Source organism: Hevea brasiliensis, chromosome 7 (genome assembly GCF_030052815.1).
Source record: "Hevea brasiliensis isolate MT/VB/25A 57/8 chromosome 7, ASM3005281v1, whole genome shotgun sequence".
In the NCBI taxonomy this organism is placed as follows: Eukaryota; Viridiplantae; Streptophyta; class Magnoliopsida; order Malpighiales; family Euphorbiaceae; genus Hevea; species Hevea brasiliensis.
Window position 1 is genome coordinate 95934512 of NC_079499.1, and position 19194 is coordinate 95953705.

The window sequence follows — 19194 nt, forward strand, 5'->3', positions numbered from 1 at the left end:
CTCATTAAAAATTCCATAATATTCAAAATCTAAACTATTAGATAACAACATTCCAACAAACACTCACATTTTTATCAATTTTCTCCCTTTGAAATTATATAAAATATATATTTTTTGGTGATTCATATTTTACATAAATACCATTGCTTCATTTTTTTTTTTTTTGAAATTCCTAATCAATTATTAGGAGTGCCTAAAAATTAATAAGTGCACAATATAATTAATTAAAATTAAATAATTAATTTATAAATTAAAATTGATAAAATAAAGAAAATTTCACAAAGTTGAAAATGTGTTTGAGATTTGATTTCAAGTTGGAGTTTTAATTTAATTAAAAAAATAAAGAAATTTAATGATAAAAACGATGACGTTTAATAAAAACAAACGATGAATAAGAGAGTGCCAGGTGTATTAGCAAACTAATTGGAAAAGATTGTGGTGTCCATCGGATAGGACCGCGTGTCAACAGGTAATTTGCTGGTGACCGTCCATCCGGTGAGGAAATATTTACGGTTAATCATTGTCCTTTTTATATCACCCTTTAATTTTCCGTCTTTGCCCTGAAAGTTCAGAATTAGGGTTTCTTCGGGGGTCGTCAATTTCGCGTTAATCGAAGGGAAAAATGGGAGGGGGCAACGGACAAAAGGCTAAGATGGCTCGCGAGAAGCACATCGAGAAGCAGAAAGCTGCCGCCAAGGGTATATTGTTCACTCTGTTTTCTTTTCTTTGGAGAATTACATGAAGTAGAATAAAGAAAGATATTAGACCCTAAATTTCCTTTTTTTTTGGGGGGGGATTGATAATTATTGATTTTGATTTTCTGCGGTTTGATATATTCAGGAAGCCAATTAGAATCAAACAAGAAAGCCATGAATATCCAGGTAATCCACTCTCTATTTGATTTGGTCTATTTTCATGGTTTTATATGCAGATTCAAATGTGTATATTTATAGAAATTACGGATATATATGTTTTGTGTGTGTGTGTGTGTGTGTGTGTGTGTGTGTGTGTGTGTGTGTGTATATATAGTTTTTTAGGCTGATTTTAAATGAATTGTGGAAAGTTAGTTTTTTTTTTAATAATTTTTTAATGATATTGGCGCCAAAAGCTGGAGGTTTAGTTCACGGGTAAGCTTATTGCTTGCCATGGTCCATTCCGGACCATTACCTGCAGTTCTGGTTTGTGGTTCAACCAAACCTGAACCAAGTTGAGAGGGCCATTCTTCACATTTATGGTTTAGTTTCAGTTTTTGTTTCAATTAATCCGGATTGAGGCAATCGAATGTTTGAAATAATATTTAATTTTTTATTTTTTAACTCGTGGTTCAAACCAGACCCCATGTGGAACCGCCAGTTTCAATGGACAGAGACTCTTGTCCTCCTTTGGGTCTGGGTTGAGTTTGGGAACCATTGACCAATTTTGGACCCTACTTTGATCATGGCCAACTCTAGGTGAGCTTTTTTTCCCCATGAGTTGGAAGTGGCGAATTTGAAGTTTGTAGTGTGTTTGAATTTATTTTTTTGAACCTGTTACCCTGTAATTTTGTGGATTATTGTTTGTATATACTATCAATTTTATACCATTTGTCCACCTTACATTATAAGCTGGCAAAATAGTATAGAAACGGCATTATGTGACAAAAATTCATGGATGTATATTGATTATCATGGATAAGACTTGAATGATGGATGGGATGATTGAGGTAATCAAGATGGCTGTATGAGTAGGATGACGGAGGCGGTATCCTACATTTTTTTATTTGAATTTCAAATTCTCTATCCAAATGCATCCTGAAGTAATGGCAGGGAATGAAATTGGGTCTGACTATTTTGATAATCTCACATAGTGTATGATTTATACATGAACTAAGTTAAGTTCATGGAAAATGAGTCTTCTGCATTGTGTGTGACATATTTATGGAATCATCTTGTGATGGTGGTGAACTTTGAATGCAGTGCAAGGTTTGCATGCAGACTTTCATGTGCACAACGTCAGAGGTGAAGTGCAAGGAACATGCTGAAGCAAAGCATCCTAAATCTGATCTATACGCTTGCTTCCCTCATCTCAAAAAGTGAGTGGAATTTCACAAAATGCCATTTGGAGGCGGTAGATCAATCTTCACTTTGTTACAAGCAGTATGATGCATCTGTTTGTGCTTGCTTGTTTGAGAAAAACACAGCTTGATACTATTGCCTTTTATATTAAAACCTGTTAATGAGCGAATGGCAAAATTGGCATATTTCATGGTTTCAGACTTCACGGACTTGATCATGAAAGAGCTACCTTACCAGATAATAACGTAAACTGAGTCGTTTTATATAATTTTTGCTTTTGACACACCAAGCAATCACAGCTCAAACTGCAAAGGCTTTTTTGAGCGTATGCCTGTAATGAATTCCAGTTCTTGTTGCTAGTCATGGCAATGGTTCTGAATTGGAACACTCCAATTCGGATTGAATCAATCGAATGCAGATTGACTAAAATGGGCCATAAACCGGATTGAAATTACATTGTACAAAATTGATTTTTTTAATAAAAAAAAAATAACCATTGAATTTTATCAAAATCCGACAAAATCACATCAAACTGAAACTGAAACCAGAGTAAACATTTGGTCCTGTCTTAGTTAGCCCTAAATCTTGAACTGGATCTGGTGGATCTGGCTATATCTACTTGCTACCAGAGGGAAGTACTTGCAATTCTGCACCAAAAGTGACGATCAATAACTTAAAACCAGATGATTGATTAAATTGTTTAAGCTATGCTAATGAGTAACAAATATTTATTCAGTGGTTGAATCGTCCGCAAAATAACCCTTATTCTTCCATCTCATTATTTTTCATTAACATTTGTTGGTCTAAACCTGAAAATTTTCAGCGGTGTCTTGCATCTCTAAAGATCAAAACAAGCCAAGGTTGATTAACGGTATACAATGATTGTACTAAGGAAAGATAAGGATAATATATTTTCATCTTTCTCTCTACTTAATAGACTGCACTAGCTAATACTAAAATCATATACATCTACCGACCTTAAATTAAAAAGGCAGAGCCAAATTTGACGACTTACGCCGTGGTGCCACACAATTTCACTTTTGCTAAGATGGCAGCTCCGATGAATATGATCATAGAAGAATTTTTTGTGCAATCAAGTTGGAAATGTCAACCGAGCATGTTAATGCAATTAAACTTCATCATAGCATCCGCAATAATAACCTTACATGATAAGGAAATGGGAAAAAATTAGGCGAGCTAATGTTGACTGCAATTTTGGCATTGTATAAAAACAAGTGAGCACTGCTAAATTTTAAAGCCACATAAGAAATTGCATGTGAAATGAAAATTCACATATTGGTTTCTCACAAAGTAAATTCTCATAAAAATACAAGTCATAACAACAAGATAACATTATATTCTTTCTCAAACAAGTGACAGATCACTGCAGTAAAAATCCATACACAATCTTTAACTGCCTGCAATTAACAAAAGACAACCACAATTGTTTTATGCACTAGATAATCAGAAGGATGATACATCCGCCCATGTAATGGCCTACTGTGTCCGCATTCTGCTACTTTCTGCAGCCCTCACTTGTGAAAAATATGGATGTGCCTGCACCACCACAAACAGCAACTAGAAAATGTCAGTGTACCCAAAACTACAAAGACCTGCTTATCCCATAAACTTCAAGCCGAGAAGGGAAACAAGGCAGTTTGTTCTAGCTTTCTCAAAAGAAAGATAAGGTGACATCACTAGAAAGACTGTTAGCAACCAGAGGTAACTAATTACTTAAAACATTTATGCCATAAATTAGCATTATGGCGAAGAATAGTTATAAATAGGTGACTCGCTCCAATCTCCCACAGCTAGCCCTGGAAATTTCCTGCTGTCCACTACGCACTTTACTTGCACTATGGCAGGCGTTGGTTGTTAAGTCATGCCATTCTATATGCTAGATGGATATAATGACTACCTTTTCTCTTCCTATCATGCTGACCATTCAAAGGTTAAGGATAGGAGGGTGCTACACATAGTCATTGTCCCTGATTTACCAGCCACCCACTTACACAAAAGAAAAAAAAAAAAAAAGGGGGGGTGGGGTGGGGTGTGGGGTTTGGGGGGGTTAATACACACAAGTGACATGCCCAAAATTAATTACCATTGCTTCTCTTGCAGTTAGCCTGTCATTATGATCATACCGAAGGAGCTTATCAAGAAAATCAATGGCCTGCATGTCAGAAGAAACCACACAAGAACAACAACCATATTAAGGCTACTGATGCCAGGTTAAAAGCTACATATTGAACAGGCATAATATAAGAAACCTCTGGAGAAACCAGATGCTGATTGTCTGCATTAATAAATTTGGACCAGGGCTTTCTACTGTGCCTGCCGCGTAGAAAACAACATATTAGTTCAAGTTGACTACAGGTCTCCAGCTATAGGTTTGGTTTACAGGACTTGATATATGATACAATTTAAACTGCAACACCGTTTAATAAAATTCATAATCATGCTGGAGAAGAAAATCAGACATGACAAACCTCCCAACAAGTGCATCAAGTTGAGGATCAAGCTCTAAGTGATATTTATTCAGATATGCATTCAATTCATCAGTTCCAAGTACCTGAAATCACCTTAAAATCAGGCAGTGGTCATGTGGAATCAATTATTTTCACAATTTTCAGGCAATTAATTTTTGCCAACAAACACAGGAATCAGCATTACCCTCGCAATTTTCACAAGCTGATCATGGTTGTCATGGCCATAAAAGAATGGCTCTTTTCTAAATATCTGGCATCGAGTACAGGCACAAATAGCATTAGAAGATAATAAAAAGGGGCTAATTGAAGGCATCAAATATGTATGCTTCGCTTACCATTCCTGCAAACATGCAACCAAGGCTCCACATGTCTAAAGAATAATCATAGTCTTGTAAATCAACTAGAAGCTCAGGACCCTTAAAATATCTGAGAAACAGCGAAAGAAAATTCAATTTTTCTGCAAGGATGAAACCATAACCATATTATCACTAATAAACATATTATAAAAATGGAATAAAGCTCATTATAAACATTAAATAAGTCGGCCAATGAATAAATGACACGTATAAGCACATGAAACACTCGTACCCACGCCGTCCATGAGATCAGTGTATATGATGACATATGCACATACGATTAAGAAAGGGGTCATAGGGTCCTTAGGACCCAATAGGCATTCGTAACCACCATAAGTATATCCTAGGGCTATATTTGGTCTTATCCTAATAGAAGGAGATTCACAGAATCTACCCTAAAACACTCCACGAAAACCAGTCGGATCACCTAGCGGAACATTAAAAGGGGTCGCTGAAGTGGTCACCAGGAGATAATTGTATAGCCTAGATCCTTCAATTGATAAAGGCCCTGGGGACAGGCAGCCTAAAACCTCCCAGCAAACCAAATAACAAAATCACGATTAGAATGTGATACATTATGATCAGAGTAGGTCTCGGAGCAAGCAACACATGTCAAACATCTATAATAGAATATGCATATATAGATCCCTTAAAACTATCGGAATAAAAGCGAAGAAAGGATTCGGCACCTCGATTACTGATAGCCCAACCTCATCGCCCAAGCTAAGTCATAAAGGGCTCGAGCTACTTATTTAGACCAAATACCGAATTAAAGTTGCAACTCGCCTGTGGCAGGCGAGATCTTAAACTGCACTGAAGAAATCATTGGCTAATATACCAAAATATAAGCGAGCGCTTGAAAAGGCAATACGTGAGCCCTTTGAGTAAGATGTTGAAAGGCACTCGGCCCAAGAACAAGGGTGTTAAAGTACCTGAAACTTTGCCAGAAAGAGGTCGGAGAGCCTGAATACCTTATCCACTGAGTTCCTCGAAGTCATAAGCCGTGAAAGTGGTCAGATTATGGGCTTGACAGATCTCCAGAGTCAATCATGTCATGCCAACACACTTAAGTCACCGAAATCATAAAAGCTAATACCAACCCAAAAGATACAACAGAAAATTAGAATGCGACCCAATTCCTAGTTCGCCGGCATTTCGACTAGTTAGAAATAAAACACCTATATTAATGAGCCGTCGAGTGCTTATACCCAGTGTAAATAGGTCGGATGGACAACATGCCGAGCTGACTTACTAATTGGTCATCATCGGTTTAATGCATTAGGATTGTCAAAACAACAGGGCCTTTGATTTGCCCAGAAGACAACTATCCTTGAGTAAGACAGCCCACTTGCGGGAACTTTACATGTATCTGACCTACATTGGTTCTATAGTTCTATAATAAGGATCATCTCCCGATGGGAGGGAGAGATTTTGAACTGGCCAAGATTGTGTCCTAGTGGGAACCCTTTCTAAACAAAGCCACTAAATACCCAGTAGAAGTACAAATTTGCTTAGTCACAGAGTAGCTTGACCCATCTCACTATCCTTAACTACTAAATACAAGTCTACATCCAGTGACCCATTGAATCTTGAATTATCAAATCTACATCCGATGAACCCACTGAATCTTGAATTATAAAATCCCCCGCCCCAAAAAAAAAAAAAAAAACTTTTTGGGGATTTTCAATTAAGTCTAAAATGACCTTTTGGGCCCAATAAGTCCACATTTCCTAATTGAAGCTCAAATAGACCCTTTTTTTCCAAAAAAAGTTAAAATATTTTTTTTCTCTAATTTTTTGTTAATAAAACATTATTTAATTAAAAAAAATTAAAAAAAAATAAAAAAACATAAACACAAACCCAGAAATACAAAATCTATCAACTTCCTCTTCCCTCTCCTCCTCTCTCTCCTACGCCCTCTTCATCTCAGCCTTGATCTGATCAGTCCTGTAGATTCTCTGGCAAATCAATCCAACCAGTGTAACTCCTGTCACACTCTTCCTCATCTGATTCCTTCACTCCCTTGCCCTTGATAATGAGAGCATTCTGTTCTACAAAGACCTTCACATCCTCCTTGTTGACATCAGTCTCACAAACATCCCAGCCTGTGTGTAGTCCAGCTCCAATGCCTCGGGATGCAGGGACGAAAGGATTGTCCATGAATTGGTCCATCTTGTTCAATACCTGATTCAGGAAGTGACTTGGCCAGAATAGATCCACCATTTCTGGCATACATCTCTTTTGTTTGCAATTCATTAGTGCTTGAGATGAGCTGCCGATAAGGGAAAGAAGGCTATTGGAATTTGAGATGAGGTTGAATTCTGATTGAGAAATTGGAATTTGTTATGAGATCGAGTTTGATTGAGAACTTGAAATTGGGAAGTTTGGACTTTTGGATTCTAAATTTTGGATTTGTTTTGATGAATTTTACTTTTCTTAGTTTTGATTCTGAATGATTGTATACAAATGTAAAAATAAATTTTTATTAATAAAAAAATTTTTTAAAGAAAAAATATTCTAACTTTTTGGCCAAAAATAGTTCTATTTGAGCTCAAATTAAAAGGTGTGGTTTACTGGGGCCAAAGGTCATTTTTGGCTTAATTAAACATCCCCAAAAGTTTAGAGGGTAAATGAGCTTTATTCCTTATAAAAATAATATTGAATTTGAAAATGGCATTCCATTAAATCTTCAAAAGTCCATTTATTTCTTAAAATTTAAGAATTTAATGTTACAGAATCCTGAGAAACAGACTGCACTCTTTGAAAATCCATATGATTGAAAATAAAAGATAAACACAACAAAAAAATGAAAACTTTGATAGATTATTCAGGAAATCTGTTGTTTCACTAAAAATGGAAACAAACATCATCACAATTTCTCCCATCTTGAACATTTAAAAACAATTTTACTTCAATGCTCCATTGTTTGTCTTTTATTGCCAGCAGCAGGCATCTACAATTAATATTAAATTTCCAGAATTTAAAGTAAATCATCAAAATGAAAGGCAAAGAAGTGCAAATGTTATTAAATAACATATATAATCTCCGTATCAATACCTTGATGCCACCCGAACATTATATTCCTTGCCAGGATGGTAAAATTCGGCAAGACCCCAGTCTATCAAGCGAAGTTTTCGCAACTCATGGTCAATCATGACATTGTGAGGCTTGACATCTCTATGCATTATTCCTTGTGAATGGCAGTAATCCAATGCCTGCATTACAAAGATTATTAGTTCATAAACTTTCAAGTTGCTGCCGTACCACATCAATTATCTTTGGAACTCATGATCTACAGTGCCTTTTGTAGCTGGCAAGAAGCCCAAAGGAGGCCATACCTCAACCAAAAAAGAATAAGAAAGCCAATAAAATGTGAAAAATCAATTTTGATTAATGGTAGAGCTAAAACAAATGATTCTAATAAGTGATATGAATGCTTGATAGAAACCCGGGTCAATGTGGTTACTACTTACTCAAATATATACAATCTAAGATCCCATCGTTTTAATGTAATTCTATCAAAAACAGAGTCACATTAACAAGACCCACGAACATGATGTAAACACATCTGAAGCTTGTGAATTTATTTATCAGAGTGATAAAAAGAGTTTTCACATAATTACCTTGAGAAGCTCATATATGTAGTAACGTATGTCATAATCAGTCAGTGTGGGGTACAAAACTTTGAATTCTGTACTGTTCACATATTCAAATATCAGGCTGGGAGTCTTGGAGTGCTGATCTCTAACAATATCAAGAAGTTTAACTATATTTGGGCCACCACAGAGATTCTGAAGTATTTTTATTTCCCTCTTGATCTACAGAAAATTCAAAGAATTAAGGATTTTGAACAAAATAGTTCATGTTACAGACAAAGAATATAAAATCACTCATACGCTGCAAGGGAGACAATAAAAGTTACCTTCTTTTTCTTAACAGGTTTGAGAATCTTGATTATGCACCGTTCGTTGTTATTCACATTTATGCCTTCAAAAACCTCACTATACTTTCCCCTTCCAACTTTACGAACAACTTCATAATCATCTTGGTCCCTGAAAGGAACATAAGACATTTAAATAATAATAATAATAATAATAATAATAATAATAATAATAATAATAATAATAATAACAAAGACACCAAAAGAGGAGGAACAGATCTCGCATGTAACATATGACGCAAAGGTAATTACAATATCCACAATTTTATCTTAAAGAAAAATGTTGCAAGAACAAAAAGGAGATAAAAACATAGCTGGAGATATTGAAAACAAAAGCCATTGTGAAGGCAATGATGTAATGCATGGATGGAGCTGGACGCTGCAAAAGGAGAAGTAATTGTACTCTTGCATTCTACAATACATCATATCTTGTATTCCATATTACATCAATTCATTGCTAGATTAAATGTTATGCATCAATCACTAAAAGTTCAGTTTCCATAATGTATCAGAATCTTCATTCAATTTAAGCCACTCATCAATAGTGACCAAATAAGCCCATATGAGTCTTCAGATGCCCTTAAAATATAACTTCTTTCCTCTTCTCTCCAAAGGAAAAACCCAGAAGTAAAGGTTTGGTATATGTAGAGTGAGATGGGTTGTAAAAAGAGAAGGGTGACCCCCAGCTAATGGTTTATTAATATTCTAATGTAACATTTCTTCATCTTGATAACAATTAACAAGGTGACCCAAATTAATAAAACTTAAGAAGGGAAAAAAAAGTTTATGATTCTGACAATGCTTCTCCTTTCATTCCTTTCTTGGGTACAACCATATGATAAAAATTCATGCCAAAAGAAATTCTCAACATTCTGTTTGCTAGATGAACATTTCAGCTTTATAGTCTAAGGTGTTTGTCAATAAACAAAAAGAAGACGAGGGGGGAGCAGAATTTTCTTTTCTTCTAAATAAGTTTTCGCCTTCCAAAGCTAGGATTTGTCATTTATCAGGAAGAGAGAGAGAGTCTCTTTCTTATATTGTCTGCAATTTTTTACTCCAAGTACTTCAACTTTACAGCTAGAAAACAATAAGACATCAAATATCATGAGAAGCACTAAACAGTTGACACAATTGAGCATTAGTCTCCACTTTGACAGAGGTATCTGAGCCAAACAAAAATCTATTATGGATTATCCAGTTAGTATACAAAAATCAATTCAACTTTGGATTTCATTTTACCCTGTGCACATCAAATCCTAATTGTGCAGACAAATCTCACTAATTCCCGCACTTGCAAACTCTAATCAAAATCTTTCCTACAATCACACCAGCAGAAAGTAACAAATTTCAACCATTACCCCAAGTTTCCTTGTGATTAGCCATTACGCGCTCTCTTAATCACAGAGGAGCTAACAAAAATCAATTCTGGAAATCGTTCCCTTACAATCTATTACTCCGATTCCAATCGAATTAAAAAACATAAATCACAAAACTATGCACTTAAACCACCTGTTCGTCTGATTCTAAAACCAATAAAAAGAAAATAGAAGAGGAACGAATTAAGACCAAATCAATCACTCCAGTTCAGTGGAGCTTCACATAGACAAACATAAACAGATAAAGAAACGAACGATTAGATTAGGGTTTAAAAATAAAAAAAAAATAAAAATACATTACCCCCATTGAACAGTGAGAGACTCGTAATCCCAGTACTCCTTGGGACGCAAAACGTTAACATCGGCATAAACTCGAGCTTTCGACATGGATCGCGGATCAGAAACCGAGATCTCTACGATAGGATCAGTCGTGGTGATGATCTTATCAATTTCAAATCCGTTATTGTCGAGGAAGATAGTGGGAGAGTGATTTGTTATTGGATTAGGAGAGGCGATGGCAGTGGGGCGGGTGCGGGTGCGAAGGTTGGGCTGGCGCGCAACAGGCGCACGCAAAGCAATAAGGGCACACACTAGCAACAAGCGTTGAAGTGCTGCTAAGTTTTGCACATCTCTTTTCATGTGCCACTAACGCGACCAGAAGCCATCGCACGCTGGGAAAAACACCAAATAAAAAAAAAAAAAAAAAAAAAAGCGACGCTGGGCGTTTGGTAAACGCTATTCAGGTCGCGGTTGACGGTTTATTTCTTGATGGCAAATACCGGATATTTCGGAGTGGCGGTGGGAGATGTTACAATGTGCTAGAAATGTGGGAAATAGGTTAACGTGGCAATTGCTGATTGGCACGGAGGGAGAAATGGAAGAATTACTTAAATATAAAATTTTCAAGCGAGAATATATTTAAATTAATGTCTTATTCAAATTCCTTTATTTTATAATTATATAATTTTAAAAAATGTAAATATAAAATCTTAATGATTATATATATATATATATATATATATATATATATATATATATATATATATATATATATGTGATAAATTTAATTGATATGTAAATTTATAATTAAAAATTTATTAATTATGAATTCATTATTTATGTTTTCAATATTAAGTAAGAGATTATATGATGAAATTAAATTGTAAAATGAGATTACTTATTACATATGAAAATTCTAAATTTTATTATAAAAAATTCATATTATTAGCATTTAAGTTATGATATCTGAACACATATTTGAAATTTAAACTAAGCATGCCATTTCAAGTTAGAACTTATATTCATAATTTATTCATATTTATGAATTAAAACTAATATAGTATTTATCATTTTGAGTATGATAAACTTTTGAATTAGAGTTTGTATATTAACTCGGAATTAGAGGTTGTATAATACTTAATGTACTCATATTATTAGAATTCGCCATATATGATAAACTTGCAAGTTATGAATTGCATAACACTTATGATATTCATATAGTCACAATTAATGCATATATGCTAAAGTTTCGAATTAGGACATATATTGTAACACCACTATTTGTATAGCCTGGTATATTTCACTGTTCCGGTGATCGGTGTCGGTCCGGACAATTAAGGGGATTAGAACCACACTTAAGACAACTAGAGAAGCCATAAACACAAATAATTAGTAATGTTCAATTAGTTAAGTATAAATAAGAAAAATGGAATATAAGAAGTTAAACGAGCCGAGAGTCACGGCGATGGGTGACCTTCTCGAGAAGGACTGCGAAGTCATTTTAAACTCAAATTTTGAACCGTAAAATGTGACGCTGCGGTCCTTAGGACCCTCATGAACATAGTGAAAAAGAGAAAAATCACGAAAAAAAAACTGTTAAGTCAGTCAAATAATTAGGTCAGGGAGCTGAAAGAAATATTGAATTATTTGCAAACCGGGATGAACCGGAGAGGGACAATTTGGTCAATTGACCCCGAGAGCTGACTTCTGACCTAACTGTCAAATAAAATCGGAGAAAAGAAAATATCGGAATCAAGAATTAAATTAAAGAGTGAATAAAAAAAAAAGAAAGAGAAAGTGTAGGGAGATGACATCATGCATGATGTCATAAAAGTAATAATTAATAAATTAATTAAATTGATTTTTTGGGGTTCCATAAGCTAAAACAGATTAAAAAAAACACAAAAGAAAAAAAAAACAAAAAGTTCTCTTTCTTCCCTAAGTGCCGCCTCACTCTCTCCCTCATTTCTCCGTTGCTAATCCTCCATTAAAGTTTGCACTCAAGCTTTAATTTCTTCACTTAACCTTAATAACTCCAATAAAAACCTTACTAGAGCTTGTTATCTCAACTTAAGAAGAAGATTTAAAGAAGAAAGAAGAACAAAAGATAGAGATTTGAAGTTCTAAGAAAAGTTAGTATGCTAACTTTCAATTTTCTACTTTAAATGCATATTTAGTTACTTAAATAAACTTAGAAACTAATGAAATGAAATAAAAATATGTGGGGAGGACCAAACTGAAATTTCGGTCAGCCATGGATGTATGAGAGCATGATGTGTTTTGAATGAATTAAATGTGTTAGTAAGCTTGTATGAAAGTGGTAGTAAGATTGAAATGCTTAAATGTGATTAAATGCAACAATTTAGTGTGGTTAGGGTTTGGAGACCCAGGGTTTTGAGGCAAAAATTTGGAGAAATGGGTAAATGATATGTTTGACCTATTGTGAAGTAAAAAATGGTCATTTGGGACCAAATGAGTTGTGGTGGAATGGTTGGAACTAAAATCAAATTCGGAGGGAGTGTGGTCATGCTGTTGGCAGCATAACCAAGTCAACTTTGAAGGATGAAAAATGAAATTTTACAAGTCCAATTGGTATGGAACCAATTGGGGATGAAAATAGACACTAAATGACACAATTTTCATTTAGGAAGCATGCCCAAAAAGTGACCAAAACCTAGTGAACAAATTGACCAAAGTTGGATAAGTGCAGGCTGCCTTGTACAAACTGACCAAATGAATAGTGTTTATTCATTTGGTCATAACTCGAGCTAGGCAGGTTCAAATGACCTGAACTTTTACCAGTGGTTAGATGAGATATAGACCTAAAACTTTCATGAAGAAAACAAACCCAAATTTTGCTATCAACCAAGTCATTTGGCCACCCCAAGTTGGTGACCCAAAACTGCCAGCACCAAAATTGCCCAGAAAATCTGGGTTGTTTTTCATTCTGCAGCCCTAGTTCAAATGGCCATAACTTGAGCTACAAAACTCTAATTGGGGTGATCCAAAAATGAGAATAAACTTAAGACAATAAGGAACATTTTCTAAGAAGGAAGTTTTGTCAAATTCTAACAGTAGATTGACCAATGGAACAGTGCAATTAGGGACATCAAAACTGAAAATTTGACAATTTTGCCAAAAGGACTTAAGCTTTGAGAAAATGACCAAAACCAACAAATTTAATGACCAAAATGTGGTATGTGGGTGAAGTTGGAGTTCCCATACCTATTAAGCCTTAAAAAGTCAACAATTTGACTTGAATAGTATAGTGAATAGTAACCCGAAACACAAAAACTTCGAGAACGTTGAAATTAGCACATTAAAGCTAGGTAAAAATGAAGTGAAATTTATTTTTGGATTTATGCTAAGTTATGGTACTGAAACACTGTGAAATTGTGTGTTTCAGCTGAACAAGACTTGGAAGCTCTGAGAGACTGAGTCAAGGCCTAGAGGCGACTCACGTCAGGTCTGTGCACAGTAATTGTTGTTTAAATATATGATTCTTGAAAATTTGATTTTTCTTGAGTTAATTACGAATTGTGTTGCCATTTATGATTATGAATATGACTTTGAAAATTTACCAGATTTCCAATAAATTATTTGAATAAATTGTTTTGAATTGATTTTATGTTCACACTTAGCATGACAGTATCACATTAGTCCTCCTCCATTTATGGGGTTGAGATCGTTTATTTTTCTCCCTCTCTGGCTTGCCAGTTGAGGTTGAGATCGGATGAGTACTCATTAGCTAGCTAGCCATCTCCCTCATTGATTTCGATTAATGGGGTTGTATATTGCTTTGTCGTGGTGTACAACACGGCATTGATCGGAAATTTTGTGTCATGACTTAAGTGTATATGATTTTGGCAAAACTATGTTTAATAAATTATTTAACTAAATGGTGTTATTATGAGCTTTGATATTTGTGAAATGTGATTGAGAAGTATTCAAATTGTGTTTTATCAATGAACAATTTATGTATTGCATTTTAAATTTTTGTTGTGCACCACTGAGTATTTTTATACTCAGCGATAGCTTGTTTTGCTGTCGCAGATAAGAGCAAGGAGAAAGCAGCAGAGTGAGCTGCTATCGAATTGTGGACCACATCGATCATTTTGTACGGGTATTATTTTATACCCTTGTAGATAATTTTGATGTAAATATAGAAATATTGTATGTATCAATGTAAGTTGAGCAGTTGTAAATAAATTGTAATAATATTATTTTTGGATTTCCTTCTGTAAATTAATATTTGTACCTATGAATTTCATATTTTATGCCTTGTGAATGAAGTATTAAATATTTTGAGAAGATAAATTTTGATTTGGATTGTGGAATTATTTTGAAGTGAATTGAATTGAGTTGATTTGAGATTTATTGGAGGTTAGGAGTTGAGAAAACTATTGGAAGTTTTTTTTTCAGGTATTTGAAGAACTGTTTTCTCCAAATACAAACGGAACTCTGTCAAAATTTTTATAAAATTTACGGCAAAATTAAAATGCATAAAAATTTTTACTAATATTTAAACTTTGAATAAATGGTTTTTAATTCCTACCAAAATGCTCACCACTCCCAAAATATAAGAAAATTGTTTTAAAATCCCTTATAGGGTACTTAATGAGTTATCAGTAGGTGAAGTTCGGTAGTTCATTAAGTATTCTACGGGATCATGTTATGCCTTACAGAGGGGTAAGGTGTGACATATATTATATCTATGGCACTCATATTATTAAAATTAAGGCATATATGCTAAACTTTCAAATCATGGCATATATAGTATTTATGATACTTATATTATTAAAGTCAAAGCATATATGTTAAACTTTTGAATAAGGCCATATATAGTACTTACGATAATTAAGACTTATAAACAATTTATGATGCTTTTTTTTTTCTTTTTTTGCCATAAGATAGATAGATTTTATTCATTAGAAAAGGCTTCTAAGCCCAATACAAAGAAAGCCCTATGGCCAAAGTTTGAACCTAACTAACCCCAACATACAGGTAAGCCTAACCAAAAAAAAAAAAAACCCTAGCTTTGCATCTCCATAACCAAACCCATACCCGGAAGAGAAATCAACAACTTTTATGGGATGAGGCCCAAGCACCGCAGATAGCCAAACCACAACGCCGGAGGAAAAAAAGATCCTCATGAAGCACCAATGGCAATGAGATACGGCTATATCACCTGAAGGAAGAAACCTCACAAACTACACCCCAAGAAACTGCCATCAAGCTAAATCACAACTAAAACCATGATACACTAGGTTGAACACGGAAACCAAAGGAGTTGCAAACCCTTCTCTAGGGAAGAAACAATCACCAAGCACCGCAAAGGACTAGACTCGACCAAATCTCCTACAAGATGTCCCAAGCAAAAGATTCCAAGATTAGAAAAAGATTTATGCTAGCAACTCATGCAAAAATCAAGACTAGGCCATGGTCATCGAAAATAGGGAAAAAGGGTAAGCTCTAGCCTTATAAACTTTAAGAGACTGATGAAGAGACGTTACCACCGAAGCCACTACCATTGTTCAAGGGTCCAATTACAAGAGCAAAGGCAAGGGAGTTTCAAAGCTTGGTTAGTAAACTTTGGATGTGCCAAGAGGATTAGATTGGGCTTGAGCTTGGGCCTTTGGGGGACAAATAGATTAGCTTCACACAATTGAATCTTGGAGCCTAGCCGGTAGAATATTCTATTTTTATTTCTTTATGCCATGTGGCAGATTAGTTATTTGTAACTCATATAAATACTTGTCTTCTATATCAAATGGGGATAGCGAAGATATTAAACATTGAGAAAACATTGATTTTTGGCCATCGCTGTCAATTGTGAGAGCTTTATGATTTCTTCTTTATTTCTTGAATAGAATTTGGACTTAAGCAAATTGACCACTTGCTTATTTTATCTTTATAATCAAGGTACTCTAGCCTAGCTACTATTGTGTCTTGATTGGTTATCAATTCTACCTTATTTGTTGTTAAAAGATCTAATTCCATCTTTAGATGTTATGTCTCTAATCTGAATATTGGAATGTTCATTATTTGGTATCAGAGCAATTGGGCATCAAACAAGGTATTTATCATTAGATCTACTCTTTTAATTTTTGCCTGGAATCCTTCATTCACGTTCTATTTGTTTTTCATCATAATAGCATTTTGCTAAAGTGATTTTTCTAGGGTTTTTTTATAGTAGCTTTAAATATGTCCGAATTTTTCATGTATTTGGCTGAATATTTCTTATTTTCTTAGTGATTTTTCATTCAAATCTGACATTGATACGTCATAGCCGAACACTCTACATTGGGTTTTAGATTTGATTTTAGCTTGAAATTAAGTTTTTGTTATGTTTGTCTTAGGGTTGTAATCATTCAAGCTAATCTGTTTGTTCTTGCTATCTTTTACCTCTTTTATTTGAATATCAAGCTTGAGAAAATTATTGATGATACATTTGATGATTGGAAATTGATGTTAATTGTTGGATTGAATTAAAATATGAGTTTGAACAAAAATAAGTGCCGTTTGGTTGTATTTGGTTCGTGATTGTTGCTGTTTGGCTGGAATTGAAAAATTGTGATAAGTTGCTTGCATTGATTTCTGAGGTTACACTTAGCTGCTGATCTTGAAAATTAATCTATAATATTTTGAGCTATTTGGAACATCACGTATCAATTTTGGGGGGTAGATGATGCTGTTTAGCTATTGAATCAAATTTTACTCACAAGCCGGCCAATTTTTGGGTCACATAGTAAACCGGTCCAGAAAAATCTAAAATTTTTTTCACTATTTAGATACCATCTCAGTAGGCTCTAGATAAAATTTGAGCTTGAAATTGCATCATTTGGGTTAGAAACAAAATTTTTTACACAAATCAGTCATTTTCTGGTTTACATAGTAAACCTGTCCAGAAAAATCTGAAAATTTCCTTACTATTTAGATACCATCTCAGTAGCTTTTAAATAAAACTTCAGCTCCAAATTCTATCATTTGGGTTAGAAACAAAATTTTTTGACATAAACTATGCATTTTCTGGTTTACATAGCAAATCCACCCAGCAAATTCTAAAATTTTATTAACAATTAGTCAATTTTGAGAAAGGTTTTTCCACAAAATTTCAGGGCAAAACTCATTCATTTGACTAGTGAACTGAATTATTGTATCTTATGGTAAAATTGTGCTATTATTGAAAGTTGTGTGACTTGGCTATGATTTCTGGGATTATGGCTTGATATTTGATCCTTAGGTTGTTAGTTTTTCCAGTCTGCAAAATCTTTTCACTTATATTAGTTGCTTTAATTTGGAGTCTTCTTTTCTTCGATTCTGTGTCTTATTGCATATTTTCATTTACTTCTTGTTTCATCTCGTTCTTGAATATTTTAATAAAGTTTGTGAGTGTTTTATTTATTTTGTGTTCCTAATTGTGTGCTAAACACTTAGGAGGGTGAGCCATTTATTTTCTAACCTTGTTTTCTTTATAGCAAAATGGAACAAAACACAATTAGTAATAGTTGAGTTGAGGGGAGAAATTTTGAAGTGTTAGTAGTATACCCTAGAGCATATCATTTAGTATGCCCTAGAACATATCATTTAGTATGCATCTTGTACATGTTTTATTAATAAAAGGTATTTTCACTTTTCCGTTTACATAATATATTTATGTGTAATAGAAAATGTCCATTGATATTTTGTTAGAAATTCTATTCTTAAGTTATTAAGAATATGAGTGACAGTATTTCTAGCACAAAGTATCATAAATAGGTTCACAATCGAGGATACTTCACAATAAGAACATGACTTATCCAGAAAAATTGTATTCATGTTTGTTCCCAATGTATTTATATGAGATATAAATAAGATAAAATGGTGAGTCTCATGCCATATAACAAACATGATAGGCACTTATGCATGATAAGTAGGCCGAACCAGTGACACTTATGATAAGCACATGGAGTTTACTCTTATCAATGCATTATCATAAATCATATCAGTGCATATAATCTTTAGACCTCAGATAGCACAGTTATCTTGTATATAGGTGGTTTGAGTTTGATACTGCTTTCATACTTATACTGTGTATGGGTATATGGGCATGTGTTGGCTCCTACTAGTTATATATGGAGGTAGGTGTTGATCAAGATGGAATCTGTTCCTCTAAGTAAATAGGGATAAAATCCTATGTTCATTTAATTATTCTTGATGTTTCAAGTTCCTGGCCAGGACAAATAGATTTATTTAGAAAAGAGTTTCTGATGAGAAAAATCTTTTTAATCAAGAACTGGAATTAAAAGAGAACATAATATTCATAGTAAATGGGGTTTGACATAAACCATGACTCCAGCTCAAATTGGGATTTTTTAACAGAGAGATTCTAGTGTATAGTAACATATGATTATAGGTTTATTTAAGGTAAATCTTATTACTAGTTGGGTGGCTATGGCATGTTATGCTTGGTGTTAACCATAGTCTATGAGATGCTTAAAATAATTTAGAGAAATCATTTATCGTAAGAAAGTGTTCTGATGATATTAAGAGTTGATATCATATCTCATTGCCAATTAGTGATGAGCCTAGTAAGTCACACACATATACAAGTAATCACCAAATTAAATATGGTTTAATTAATTAATTAAAGAGTTTAATTGATTAATTAAATAGGTTTGGTTTGGAATTACATTGCAAAGTCCCTAGCATAGCTTGAAA

The 19194-nt window shown here is 34.1% G+C and overlaps 2 protein-coding genes across 3 annotated transcripts; one reads left to right on the top strand and one right to left on the bottom strand.

The window, feature by feature from the left end:
- The first annotated feature begins 526 nt into the window (after window positions 1-526).
- Window positions 527-2252, top strand: LOC110665132 (uncharacterized protein At2g23090). Of its 2 annotated transcripts, XM_021825129.2 has the most exons (4): window positions 527-698; window positions 841-881; window positions 1956-2110; window positions 2145-2252. In XM_021825129.2, exons 1-3 carry the CDS (start codon window positions 623-625, stop codon window positions 2073-2075), a joined length of 237 nt encoding a protein of 78 aa, XP_021680821.1. In that variant the 5' UTR covers window positions 527-622; the 3' UTR covers window positions 2076-2110; window positions 2145-2252. The 2 variants fall into 2 exon arrangements, with proteins under 2 accessions (XP_021680821.1, XP_021680820.1); XM_021825128.2 differs by having other exon boundaries at window positions 528-698; window positions 1956-2252.
- Window positions 2253-3354: 1102 nt separating this feature from the next.
- LOC110665131 (casein kinase II subunit alpha-2) lies at window positions 3355-10922 on the bottom strand. The gene is made up of 10 exons (XM_021825127.2): window positions 10517-10922; window positions 8822-8951; window positions 8523-8717; window positions 7957-8114; window positions 4879-4969; window positions 4728-4793; window positions 4544-4626; window positions 4325-4388; window positions 4159-4227; window positions 3355-3611 (listed from the first exon to the last, which is right to left on the bottom strand). Exons 1-10 carry the CDS (start codon window positions 10852-10854, stop codon window positions 3552-3554), a joined length of 1254 nt encoding a protein of 417 aa, XP_021680819.2. The 5' UTR covers window positions 10855-10922; the 3' UTR covers window positions 3355-3551.
- Window positions 10923-19194: the final 8272 nt, after the last annotated feature.

Bases quoted from the DNA above. Each gene is read 5' to 3' on its own strand.
- LOC110665131 (XM_021825127.2), bottom strand. From the start codon at position 10,854: ATGAAAAGAGATGTGCAAAACTTAGCAGCACTTCAACGCTTGTTGCTA. The intron at 8,952-10,516 runs GTAATGTATTTT...TGTTCCTTTCAG, and splicing joins TCTCTCACTGTTCAATGGGG to GGACCAAGATGATTATGAAG. The intron at 8,115-8,522 runs GTAATTATGTGA...TTTGTAATGCAG, and splicing joins ACATATATGAGCTTCTCAAG to GCATTGGATTACTGCCATTC.
- LOC110665132 (XM_021825129.2), top strand. From the start codon at position 623: ATGGGAGGGGGCAACGGACAAAAGGCTAAGATGGCTCGCGAGAAGCAC. The intron at 699-840 runs GTATATTGTTCA...TGATATATTCAG, and splicing joins GCAGAAAGCTGCCGCCAAGG to GAAGCCAATTAGAATCAAAC. The intron at 882-1,955 runs GTAATCCACTCT...CTTTGAATGCAG, and splicing joins AGAAAGCCATGAATATCCAG to TGCAAGGTTTGCATGCAGAC.